Source organism: Sceloporus undulatus, chromosome 5 (assembly GCF_019175285.1).
Source record: "Sceloporus undulatus isolate JIND9_A2432 ecotype Alabama chromosome 5, SceUnd_v1.1, whole genome shotgun sequence".
NCBI classification, from domain to species: Eukaryota; Metazoa; Chordata; class Lepidosauria; order Squamata; family Phrynosomatidae; genus Sceloporus; species Sceloporus undulatus.
The window spans coordinates 144199883-144213842 of record NC_056526.1 but is presented as its reverse complement, the minus strand read 5'-3'; the positions used below and the strand labels follow the sequence as shown (position 1 = coordinate 144213842).

The 13960-nt window shown below is 39.2% G+C and overlaps 1 protein-coding gene across 2 annotated transcripts in view; it reads left to right on the top strand.

Annotated features, from left to right (window-relative positions):
- MND1 (meiotic nuclear divisions 1) overlaps window positions 1-2094 on the top strand; it is a 43954-nt gene extending 41860 nt beyond the window's left edge. For both annotated transcript variants that reach the window (XM_042469961.1, XM_042469959.1), the window contains exon 8: window positions 893-2094. In XM_042469961.1, coding sequence (XP_042325895.1) covers window positions 893-999 — 107 coding nt within the window. In that variant the 3' untranslated portion in view covers window positions 1000-2094. The remainder of the gene's footprint in view (window positions 1-892) is intronic.
- The last annotated feature ends 11866 nt before the right edge of the window (window positions 2095-13960 follow it).

Sequence of the window (13960 nt, the reverse complement as noted above, 5' to 3'; positions counted from 1 at the left end):
ATATTTTTGCTTAATGCGCCTACTGCCAGTACCTAAGTGTCAGGAGAGGCATTTCATGGCTTTTTAGAATGGGAAAAAAACCTGTCCACACTGCTGTAGAGTTTGTTGGCAAATTACTGAACTGTGATGCCATTGCTTTGATTGAGAATATCTGAGGAAGCGTGTATTTCCATATGAACTTATCTAACCTCTGAGATGTTCTTGGGACATCCTTCTTCTGCCACTCTAACCAGACAGGCATGTTTTTGGGGGGCAGGTGGATATAGGAAATGGCTTTCTCAATGGATACATCCAGCTCTAGAATTTTCTTCTTGTAGAGGTTTCTTCTTAGCTTTCCTTCTGTTGGGAGTGAAATGTTTGTATTCAAAAAAGTTTTGGGGAACTCACTATAAGGTTTTTTAATAATGGGCTGTTTTAGGTCTAATCTACACTGCAGAAATAATGCAGTTCGACACTGCATTAACTTCCATAGGCTCAATGCTATGGAATTACAGGATTTGTAGTTTTATGAGACATTTAGCTTTCGCTGTCAGAGACCTCTGGTACTACAACAAACTACAGATTCCAAAACATTGAGCCATGCCAATTAAAGCAGCCTCAAACTGCATTATTTTTGCAGTGCAGATGCAGCCTCTCTGATTATATCGTTTTGAATAGATATATTTTAAATTGTTTAAATACTATAAATAGCTTAATATTTTGTTTTTTGTTTTTTGTCTGTATGATAGCAATAATAGTAGTCATCTGGGAAACTGCAGAAGGTCAGATTTGTCATCAGTGCCTGGGATTTCCTAATTCTTGACTTAATAGTTCCTAAATTCTTACTTTTTTGAAAGAAGAAACCCTTTTTATTTAATGTTAATGGTTCCTCTCTTTCTCATTTTGTCTACAGATAATATCTTTGCAGTAAAATCTTGGGCCAAACGGAAATTTGGATTTGAAGACAGTAAAATTGACAAAACCTTTGGTATTCCAGAAGACTTTGACTACATTGATTAGTTACGTTTAGAAAAGATGGCAGATAATTTAATATTGTTCAAGAGTTTTTCATTGTGAAGTTTATTTTATTTTCTTTCCAATTGTTATCAGTATTTTGGTTAATAAAAGCTGAAAGTGCATTCAAACCTCTTTTTTACATTCACTTCCTAGTCATTCTGACTTGAACTAAAGACTACCGATGAGGAAGCCCACAGATATAAGAAATAAATGAATGACACACAGAGGGGGATGGGGAAGGCAGAGACTCTGTGATACTGTCCTAATACTTCTCAAATATATTTGAAAAATGAAATTTAAGTAGATTAGCTGTTGTTACAAATTTTGGAATATGTGGTTGCATTAATTGGAATTATTGTTATCTCATTTATCAGATAAAACCTTTTAAAAATCTTAGACTCAAAAGACATGACACAAAAGGAAGTGAGAAAGAAAGGTTGAAGGAAAAAAAGGAAAGTTGCCACTGTTGTTGAATGAATGGACAGTTTACATGTTTCATACAGTACATATTCTCCATATTCATCTCCTTAAGGAGATGAGTCTCCTTGTAGTTTAGTCATCATTCCTAAGCAATGATGTAGGATGTCAGAATTATTTTAAAAAGCCAGGTAGGCGCAGATAATGAAACAATTCAAATTATCTTAAAGCAGAAATTATTTAGTAATTTTTTTTATATCCCGCCTTTCTCCGGATAGAGGGACACAAGGTGGCTAACAACAAATTTAAAACAGTACAAGTTAAAAACAACACAAATGCATTAAATTGTAGATGCAGAGTTTTAAAAACAACCAATTTCAAAAAGTTATAAACATTACACATTAAAAGTTGACATGCATACAATCTATACAATCCCCAAAACTGCCATGTATGCTCCTTTGAAAAATCTGAAAAGGTATTATTCTGGGACAAGGAGAAAATGCAGTGAATATGTAGAAATTACAATCCACAAACAACTGCATGGAACATGTAGCACAACTATTATACACTGGAAATAATTGTTTCACCACATTAACTGTCCATTTCAGGAGCTATAAGGTGTTGTCCTCAGTTGTTTTATGGAACTTGTTTTGCACAATAAATGCAAAGTAATTGCAAGCCCTTGATGTGTTGTGAGTGTATGGTATGAAGCAGAAACAACAGCCTGGACTCAAGCCACTAGGAACTGGGGGCAGCTTTCATTTGCACATCATCTGGGACAGCCTTCCCTTTTTCCCCCACTGTGCTATCAAAATATAATGTGCTCTCAATACTACAGTGTCTACCTGGACAGTCTCTAAAACTCCTCTGTATAAAAACCCAGTAAGCTTCTGCAGAAGCCATCTGCCTATGGAGCAGAACATTAGTATGTACCACAGCTTGGGAAAGTTACATTCTTTGACTATTCCCAGAATCATAAGTCAGTGTGTCATGCTATCTGTGGAACCCTGAGAATATAATTTGGAAAAGCAGTATTTTCAAGCTCTGATATGCATGCACTGTTTATTTGTTGTCATTATCTCTTCCCTTTACAATTACCTTTCCTCTAAGGAGTTAAAAGTGTTTTCCTCACCCTTGTTCTTCTCCCAACAATCCTAAGAGTAGGTCAGGCTAAGAAACAGTGGCTAGCAAAAGGTCACCCAGTGAATTTCATGTCTGAATGGGAACTTGATTCAATAGTATTTCCAATACTAGTCCTATAATTAACTGCTATACTGTGCTGACTTGACCTTCACAGCCAGTTTCATCTTCACATCCCTAAGTGCTTTTATGGTGGCAATGGAAAAAGAAGAAGATGGAGAGCTAGCTGGAGTGAAAATTGGTGCCAAGAGGCTCTTTCTCCTCTATGCGCATCTGAGAAGCAAAGAAGCTTGGATCAGCTCATTTATTCTCTTCATGCCTCACTGCAGGTTTTCTTGGCTCTTCCTTGCATACATTAATTCTGAAAAACTTCATGGGATACACAAATATGAGTGATGCTTCACTGTTTAATAAATTTTATAGCGATCTATCCCGTGAGAATATAACAGTACTTTCTTTGCATATACAGATTTTAGCATGCCTTGACATGTAAGCCTTGGCATGTAACATTTTAGGTGTTTTTAAGAAATTGAAGCCTGATCCTGAAAAGTACTCATGAAGCCTCATCTCAGCTGTGAAGTTCCATGTAACTATATCAGGAGTGGTCAAAGTGCAATGTGTGGGCTGCATGTGCCCTCCTGGCCATTATTGTGGCCCCAGGTACCCCTGTGGGTTATTTATTGATTTTTGGTAAAAACAAAAATTGCTCTGAAATGCTCCAGAAAATCTACCAAGAGTCCTGGGACACATTTCCACCACATTTTCCTGCTCCTCCCTGGCCCAATTTAGATCCAAGAGAGGCATTCTTTGAAATAAAGTAAACATTAAACGATATTTGCTTATTCTTCTTCGTGGTCTCTGCGAATCATACAAATGGGTTTCACTGCGCAGGTACAGTGGAGAGGTGCGGCCCTCCAAGGTCTCCTGGGAGACACATGACCCTCTAGACTTCCAGAGCTCCACATCCATGCCTTAGAGCAGTTGTCATCTTTAAGCTTTAATTCCCTAACTATAAAATGGGAGTGGGAATAGCTTAACCTGAACAATGATCATAGTTAAGGATCATAGTTAAGGATCTTAATCCACAAAGTACTTTATGAGCTCATATATGGATGCTAATTTAGTAGAAATTAACTTTTAAATTATTTTTTTCTTAAGAAGATGAAAATCATGCAGAAATATTAACAAAGCCTAACATGCTACATAGTAACTCCTCTTAAATCTAAATAATACGCTCATTCCAAAGCTGCATTCTGTTCATATCTAATACTCTTCCTTCAAAAGAAGTAAAACAAAGCCAACTGCTTGAAATCTGTTTTTCTTTTCCTCTTCCTTCCCAGCACTTTAATGCTCACAACATGTTCCATGTTTTTTTAATCCAACAAGTCAGTGGTTTCCATGTGGATGTTAACTCCACTCAGATAAGTGCCAAGAGATTTATTAATTTCTGATGTTTGGCACAAGGGAGTACAAAAGGGAGTTGGCTTTTTCAGTGGTGGCACCATGCTTATGCAATTCTTGGCCAGATGGGTCCATCGGTCCTCATCTGTTCAGTTTTGAGAAGAGCCCTAAAATTATTATACTTTATTTATATAGCGCTGTAAATTTACACAGTACTGTACAAACAATCATTTTAATTAGATGGTTCCCTACCCTCAGGGTTACAATCTAAAAAGACACAAAAGGAAAAGGGAATGGTGGTGGAAAGGGGGATGAGGTTCAGTGGTTATTCTCTCCCTTTGAGGCCTGAACCAAGGCAGATGGACTGGACGGAGGGCCTTCTTCTTGCTCTGGCTAGGCCTGATGGAGCTGGGCCTGCCTTTTCACTCCCTCCCAGGTTGGAAGATGACAGTTGGCATGGAGGGAGGGCTCTTCTTCATAAAAGAACATTCTCATTGTCCTTCTTACAGAGCTACTTGATGCAAATTGTTTTTGTCTGTGATTAATCTTAATTTTTGCATTTGGACAACAGAAGTCCCAGCAGACTGGAGGAGGGCAAACATCCCCATCTTCAAAAAGGAGAAAAAAGAGGATCCCAATAATTATCATCCAGCTAGTCTGACATCAATACCAGGAAAGATTCTAGAGCAGATCATTAAACAGAGTCTGTGAATGTCTAGAAGGCAATTCCATAATCACAAAAAGTCAACATGGGTTTCAGAGAAACAAATCATGTCAGACAAATCTTATCTCTGTTTTAGATAAAATTACCAGCTTGTTAGATGAAGGAAGTGCTGTGGATATAGTAATCTTGATTTCAATAAGGCCTTTGACAAAGTTCCCCATGACATTCTTGCAAACAAGCTTGTAAAAGGTGGGCTAGACAATGTAACTATTACATGGATTTGTAATTGGTTGACTGGTTGAACCTTTTCATCTTGGAGAGATGTGACCAGTGGGGTCCCACAGAGTTCTGTCTTGGGCCCAGTGCTATTTAACATCTTTATCAATGACTTGGATGACAGAATTGGGGGCATACTTATCAAATTTGCAGATACCAAATTAGGAGGAGTAGCTAATACCCAGGAGGACAGGATCTAGACTAGAAACCTGGGTCAAAGCTAACAAAGTGAACTTCAGCATGGAGAAATGTAAGTTACTGCACTTAGGGCAGAAAAATGCACAGATATAGGATGGGGGACACCTGGCTGAATGAAACTACATGTGAAAGGGATCTAGGAGTCCAAGTAGATGTACAAGTTGAACATGAGTCAACACTGCAATGCGGCAGCTAAAAAGTCCAATATGATTCTGGGCTGCATCAATAGAAGTATAGTGTCTAGATCAAGGGAAGTAATAGTGCCACTCTATTCTTGGTCAGGCCCCACCTGGAATATTGCATCCAGTTCTGGGCACCACAATTCAAAAAGGATGTGGAGAAACTGGAATGTGTCCAAATGAGGGTGACTAAAATGGTGAAGGGTCTGGAAACCATGTCCTATGAGGAATGACTTAGGGAGCTGGAAATGTTTAGCCTGGAAAAGAGAAGGTTAAGACGTGATATGATAGCTCTGTTTAAATACTTGTAGGGGTGTCATATTGAGGAGGGAACAAGCTTGTTTTCTGCTGCTCCAGAGAACAGGTCCCAGAACAATGGATGCAAGCTGCAGGAAAAGAGATTCCACCTCAACATTAGGTAAGGGCTGACAGTAAGGGCTATTCAACAGTGGAACACACTCCCTCGAAGTATAGTGGAGTCTCCTTCATTTGAGGTCTTTAAGCAGAGGCTGGATGGCCATTTGTTGGGGACGCTTTGACTGAGAGTTCCTGCATGGCAGGGGGTTGGATTGGATGGCCCTCTTCCAACTCTATGATTCTATGATTCTAGTTCTTTTTAAAATTAATAATTACCCTCTGAATTGAATTTTAATTACTTTATTAATTTTGTAAGCTTCCTTAGGAGAGCTCATGTAGTATACAGATGACCTATAAAGTGCTTTGTAGTAAATGAAATAAACACTATATGGGCTGAAAAAATTGTCATATGGATAACTGGATTATATCTTTAATAACAGTGACCACTTCTTCCAAAAACTGCTTAACTAGCCTGAAGCTGTATCTCATATGTGAATTTGTAGAATATTGGCAATAAATTCTAATTCAGTCACTAAATCTCTAAACTCAGCTAAGTATTCTTTGGTTGGTTGGTTGGTTGTTTTTTAAATCAGATATAGACCATATAGCCTAAATTTTCAATTTTGCTGCTATGCAAAACTTAAGTGCAAAAGAACTATCCAAAGGTCTGGTGAAGAAGAGACTTTTTTTCCTTCTTAGTCCATGGGTTCAATATCATCAACAAATTATTTGTGTGAGTTCCCTATGACTGAAAATGAAGATGAGGAAAAGTAGCATGTAAACATAAAGCTGAGTCAATAGACTCTTGCTTGTACTTTCCTAATGATTTCATTTAACAAATTAAAATAGGATTCACTTGATTTATTACAAAGTGGCAGGAAAACAAAATCAGCAGATGAAACAAATTGCTACTATTATCTTGTTAGCAACATTTATACTACAATAAGGTAGACCTGAATCATCTACGAGCAACTGGGTTGATTTTGCATTCGTAGTACTCGAGTAATTCCAGAGAGAGCCAGGCATGATGTAGTGGTTTGAACATTGAACTACGACTCAGAAAACCAGGATTTGATTCCCATCTTGAGCTGAAAATCTACTGGGTGACCTGGGCCAAGTCACACACAAACCCCCTCTGAAGAAACTTGCCAAGAAAACCCTATGATAGCTTTGCTTTAAGGTCATTATAAGGTCACTATAAGTCAAAAATGACTTGGAGGCACACAACAACAACAATTATAGTATTATTTCAAAGAAAGTACAGTACTAATCATTAAAGGACCTTTGGATAATTTTTGAAACAATCATTTCTAATCTGGTAGCCATATCTAGTAAAACAAACCACAACTTCTGTCCTATAACACTTTTAACGGTTTGTATAGTTATACATCTATTGCTCCATTCGCCACCCGCATTGGGTTCTTCTATATATAACAAGGCTGTGGGGCCTCTTTCAGCCTGGAAGCAGAAATCAAAGACATTTCTCAATCCAGCTGAAAAGTCTTTCTGCCAGTAACTAGGCCTTTGAAAATGGGGAAATTCCCACACAGAAGTGGGAAACCACCAAAAGAAGGAGAGGCCAGGGAAGAATGTGACCATTTTGGGAAGATTAGGCTTGGTCCCAGAGTTATACGTTCCCTATTCAGAGTCTATAAGCTAAATGGTTCAAACAGGTAGCATTATAATTGTCAGGATAAGCCTTTCCAAACATTACGTAGTAATCAGCTGACAATCAGTTTTGTAAACATTAATAAGAAGGCTGAGAAGGGTGTGTACTCATAAGGATATCTGTGCTAAGTAAGGGACAGACTGGCATTCACCTCCAGGCTGGTTTATAAAAAGTCAGATGATAAGCAGCAGTTCCAAATGTGGCATTTGTTTCGTTTTGTGGTGGAGTGCAATGAGTCCAGCTAGGTAATTTGAAATACTGGACTTAACTGGACTCACATGTCCCATCTCTTAAGATGGTAATTTGTATTGACTTCAAGTGGCAAACCACCATGCTGAGCCACTCTCACTCATTCTGTTGTGTGGGCCTGGATTCCCAGCCTTAAAATCCTCCTTAGATGGCATCACTGGTGTTATATGCGAGATTGGCTCTTAGAACTTTAGTTTCAATTCTCTTAACAGCTCTTAAGACAAACATTAGGGATCTTCTAAAGTGAACTGCAGTTGGTCCGCCACATTTGCAGCTTTGACTTTTGCGGACTTGATTATTTGCAGTTTTGATCAATATGTGCTCTCTAGGAATCTCAAAGTCCTCCAATGCAATTCTGTTGGAAGTTGACCTTAGAGTTGTGCTGGAGAACCTAGAGGTTCCTAGAGAAAATACTGCTCTAGGCATTTGTAGGCCCTCCAGCATTATTCTATGATCAACCTCCAGCAGATGTTGACCATAGAATTGCACTGGAGGATCTGGAGATTTCTAGAGGTGTTCTCTTAGGTAAAAAGAATAGTGGTTGGTGTCTTTTTTATTTGTATTTTTTCCATTTCCACAGGGGTTCTTCACCCCTAATTCCAGTGAATGTGGAGGGACCACTGTATTTGCATGGTCTCTGACATGTATGCCTAAGATCATATAGTGAGTCATTTCATCTATGCAAAAATATTGTAACCAGAAAGTATATCCTTCTAACTTATGTACAAATAATGTAAATTCCTCATGTATTTGCATGTGCAAAATTTTCACATGGCATACATGCACCAGAAGTATATCCAGGGTAATATCCAGGGTAAATATGCCAGATCCCATCCGATCTAGGAAGCTAAGCAAGGTCAGTCATGATTAATACTTGGATGGGAGACCGCCAACCAATACTGGGTGCTGTAAGCTATATTTCAAAGGAAGAAGCTGGCAAATGGGGATTCCTTGCCTCAGAAAATCCTATTAAATTCATGGGGTTACCATAAGTTGACAGGTAACTTGAAGACATGTAGACACACAAAAGTGAATACAGAACTGCTACAACAAAATTTTTCCCAAGGGCCAAATCCCTTTCTCCTGCCACAAAGGGCCACACCATGTCATTTTGGGCCAAAAATCGCAATCACACAAGTCACTTTCAGTTGTAGGTTTCTGGTTCGTTGGGCAGGTTTATGGAACTGTATGGTGTGTTGATATTACTAGGAACTGTGGCTGACCTATTGGGAGGCACAAAACAGTTGCTTTCACTGTGTTTGCAATGTATCCTGTGAATGTGCAAATGACTGCCAGTATTTTTTCCAATATATAAGAAAACAGGAATAGCCCAGTTGATTCAGCCAAAGGCTGACTTTATTCAGTATCCTCTTTCCATAGTGGCTATCCAGATGCCTATAGAAAACTCACAAGCAGGTGGGGGTTGTTATATGACTTCAAGTCAACTTCGACTTATGGCAACCATATGATACAGTTTTCTTTGCAAGATTTCTTCAGAGGATGTTCGCCATTGCATTCCTCTGAGACTGAAAAGAATGTGACTTGTCCAAGGTCACCAGTGACTTTCCATGCCTGAGCAGAGGTTTAAACCCTGGTCTCTTGGGCCCGTTACAAATGGGCATAAAGTATGGACTGGGACAGTATTAGGATTGGAAAGGGGCATCACTTCCGGACGCCCCTAACCCTAATACGGACCGAGTCTGTAGAAAATGGTGGCACCCGTTCCACACAGGGCCTGCCATCTTTATGTAGTGGACACGCGTCCACATGCCACGCAGCGCATATGATGCTGCGAGTGCACCATTGGCGCCTCGCGGCATCATATCTGCGCCGCAAAGAGAAGCACCATTTTGGCGCTTCTTATTTGCAGCGCGGAGGAGCCTCGCGGTTTGGACGCTAGGGCTCCTCTGCGTTGCAAATGAAGGCAGCAGCAGACCGCCCCTTCTGAGTGGTCTGTAACACGCCTCAGAGTCCTAGTCCAGCACTCCAACTATGCTGGCTAACAAAAGCACAATATAAGGGCAATATTGTCGTGTGCCTTCAAGTTGTCAAGACAAATGCATCATAGGTTTTTCTTGGCAAGATTTGTTCAGAGGGGGGTTTGCTTTTTCCCTCCTCTAAGGTTGAGAGATTGTGACTTGCCCAAGGTTACCCAGTGGACTTTCATGGCTGAGCAGGGATTTGAATCCTGATCTTCAGAGTTATACTCCAATGCTCAAACCACAACAGTACATTAGCTTCCATGAGTGCAATACTACCCTTTCATTTATGTTCCCTAGAAATGTGATGTCAGAGGAACATGTTGCAGATATGGAGGGTAATATGTGATGATAGCCTTATGCTCCATGCCAGCTTGGCAGCATCACTTGAAGAATCTGAGGCTGCAGATTCTATAGCTGTACTACATGCTGTATGAAGAAGCTTTATGTCTACTATGCTTTTCATCATTTTCTTCATTGGATGGCCCCAGTTTTATGTGTCATGAAGGAGAAAATACTCTTCCTGCTGATTCTATCAACACTGCAAACAACTTTGTACACGTCTGTCATGACCCTTTTGCTTTTTTTGTAGAAGCTAAAAAGACCTAAACCTCAGTCTCTTGATCATCGTAGTTGCCCTTCTTTGAGGAACAATGTGACAATTGAAATAAAGCTCACTATGACCCAGTCAGTAATACTAGGGAAAGAATCTTGGGCATTAAAATAAGCTGGCAAAATCCACTTTTTCAGCTTCTCTGTGACAAAAACTAATAGGAAATGTAAATGACTACCAGCTGTGGACAAAAGCTTTCAACTAGCCTGTATTTTGAATTCACATACTTTTCTCACTGCTGCTTAACATTTAGCAATGTTGGTTGAGGATAGATAGTCATGATCGTAGGAAGGAGCGGGATAAAAATAAAAACTTTATTATTAAAACTTTATTTATTTATATACCAAATTATAATTTAACATGTGGTAAGCTGTTTTCTTGTAGCATGATGCCAGAAAATGGGGGAAACCTATTCCATTCAGGTATCTGTACAAAGAAGCACAATATGGCTCACCTACTGGCATAGTATTCAAAGACCAGTTTACCGTAGGATTGCCAAGTTGCCACTTAATGAATTATTGCCTGTATTTACAAATTTTATTACATATTTTCTTCACTGGATATTTGTTAGATTCAATGGGGATCTGAAGGATCTATCCAAGGTTGAATTTAAGGGTGGTTATCTGCCTAGGGCAACGATAGGCAACTGCAGAGGAAATAGAGGACATTTTACCCATCTATCACTTCCACAGAGAGACACAATAGGCACCCAGTGTTACCACAAGCAATACCACAGACATTTCCAATTTTGTTTCCCACCTATTTTTGCTTTAGAAATACCTTTGAGATATTTTGGGAGTTCTGGTGACAAAGGCCCAATTTTAGTAACTGTCCGGGCGGGGGGAACCACACAATTTTAAAAAACAAATTGTGGGGATTTTGTGTGGGCTTCTCAGGTCTATTGCAGTGGTTCCCAAGTGTTGTTACATTAGCTATGGGCAAAGTGATCCAAGGCTATTTTTGCAGTCCTGGACTCCTTCCTGGATCACCTTTCAGAAGAAAAAGAAAAGGGTAAATGGTGTTGCCTGGAAGCATTCAGGAGAAGCAGTTCACTCTTCACAGGGTTTTCAGGACTCTCTTACACCTAGATTTCATATCCATCCACCTATATTCCAGCTTCAGCTCCATCCACACTGCAGAAATAATCCAGTTTGATACCACTTTAATTGCCATGGCTGAATTGTATGGAATTATTGGAAGTGTAGTTTAGGGAAACATTTATCCTTCTCAGTCAGAGAGCTCTGGTGCCTTAACAAACTACAAATCCCAGAATTTTATAGTGTTGAGCTACAGCCGTGAAAGTGGTGTCAAATTGGATTATTTCTGCAGTGCAAATGCAGCCTTTAGCCATATCCAGGTTTACAATTTTTGGCAGTTTCTACAACCACAGAAGGTCACATGCATCCACCTTTGAGATCACACCTCAGATCACCTCTGATCCTTGGACATACAGGTTGGGAATAGCGGGATCTGTAACAGCATCTGGAGACTTATGGTTGGGAATCACTAATTTAGAGCAATGGGGTCACTATGGGGGCAGATCTTGCAGAGAAAGCCTGAGAAAGTTACTTTTTGGGGCCATGCTGGTTGGGAGGGAGGTTCTGAGAGAGCTGTAGTGCCAAAAGTAAAATGATCAGGGTTTGTTTTGGGGCTGTTTATTCAGCTGCCTACTTAGCAACTGAAAAACAGTGCTACAAACGATTCATTTTATTTGTAAAGCTGACAACACTGACCAATTTCATCAGGGTTGGTTTAACATTATTTGGTTGCGAATGTGCAACATCAGTGTCCATTCATCATACAGTGTTCTGATGAGCAATTGCAAGCAGAACTATGCATGCAAATGGATATTTTTATATGTTAGAAATAAATCATGCATACAAAGCATGCATCAATCATGAAATGGGTTACAGATGCAGGGAAAGAAACCCCAAGGCATGCAAAAGTTAAGTAAATGGAGGGTAGGTGTCAGAGATGCTCCTTATCGGAAGTGCCATTTTAGGAAGGTCACTAGATCTTGGAATGAGAATTGTTAAGAAATTAATGACTGAAAGTGTTTAGGTTTAGCTTGTTCCTGTAATGTCAACCAAAATGCACTGCAGAAATAATCCAGTTTTAGACCGCTTTAACTGCCCTGGCTCAATGCTAGGGAATTCTGGGAATTGTGGTTTTGTGAGATATTTAGCCTTCCCTGTCAGAGTGCTCTGGTGCCACAAGAAACTACAGTTCCCAGATTTCCCTCTCACTGAGCCAGGGAGGCTAAAGCAGTCTGAAACTGGATTATTTCTGCAGTGTGTTTTGGCCAGTGATAATTATAAATTTCTATATAACCGGACCCTGGAAATAACATTATTGTTGTTGGGTTCCTTCAATTAGTTTCCGACTCATGGCAACCCTAAGACGGGGTTTTGTTGGCAAGTTTCTTCAGATAGGGTTTGCCATTGCCATCCTTTGAAGCTGAAAGAGTGTGACTTGTGCTAGGTCAGCTGGTGGGTTTACATGGCTGAGCCAGGATTCAAACCCTGGTCTCCAGAGTCATAGTCCAGTGCTCAGACCAGTGCTCAGATACTGGCTTTTAATTAATTCCTTGTTTGAATTCACTGAAGTTATGTTACACCTATAACTTAACAAGGAATGATTTTCCTTTATGGTGCATCTGTAACTTTATCTTTCTTATATACAGTGTAGTTATGGTGGTATGGCCACACTAAACAGTGGTAGAAGAATGCCTTCTGGTTCAAGTATGATGATGATGAGGATGATGATGATCATCATCATCATCATTAAATTGTGCTGTTGTTCACCAATGCTGTAGTGATAGAGAAGAGAGAGTATTTTTCTGAACAGTTTGTAACATTGGAATGCTTTCCAAAAACTAAAACTATTCCAACTTTGACAAATTGAAACTTTACTTTAAAAAATGATAATAGTCATTATATATTTATGTATTTATCTATTTTACTTTATTTATTTATATGTTGACTTTCTCCCAGGATGATACCCAAGATAGCTTCCATAACAACAAATTAAAAACATTTACAAAAAGATAAAAGTAAATGAAAGTAACCAACATGCCTAGGAACTGCAACTATGCACTTTTTTTTTAAAAAAAAGTAACTTTCCCAGCTTTGCTGTTATCATAGATTCCAGAGGGGACAACTAAGTTTAATTGTAAGCATATATAACAGAAAAAGAAAATGGTTCTCGCCTGTTTACATTAGTGTTTCTGATTTTAATATGTCTCTTCAGGAGTTTATATTTCAGGCCAGTTTATGCTACTGTTTTCTCACAGGTATACACCATCTGTTCTCAGTAAAACATTAATAAGCAACCTGCCTATTATCACTCGATACAGCTTCAGTGTTTTGAAGGCAGTTTCCACCATCACAGACTCTTCAGCTGATCTGATTACGGGAATGGCTTTTGGAAGGTTACAAATGCATCTGACCAATGTCCTCAACTGATACATTATTTTTTTGTAAAACAAATGCTCAGTGGTTTAATGAAGCTACGACTCATAGAACTGAAGCACTGGAATATTTTTTCATTAACAGGGATTATAACATAATCTGCCACCTATGCTCCATTCCATCTTTACTGTTCTGCTAAACTTAGCTACAATCATTAAAGTATCTGGGTGTTAGCAGCAATAATATTTTTCTGAACTATCACTGTTGGAATGAAAAGTATTTCAGGGTGCCTAAGTAATTATGACCTATTAGCTGTACGAAAAACCTGCGCCTAGTGGAAATAAAAATGACTAGAACTAGTTTGCTAATAGGGACCAGTACAGCTGTCTGCATTTGTAGACTCTCCATAGGG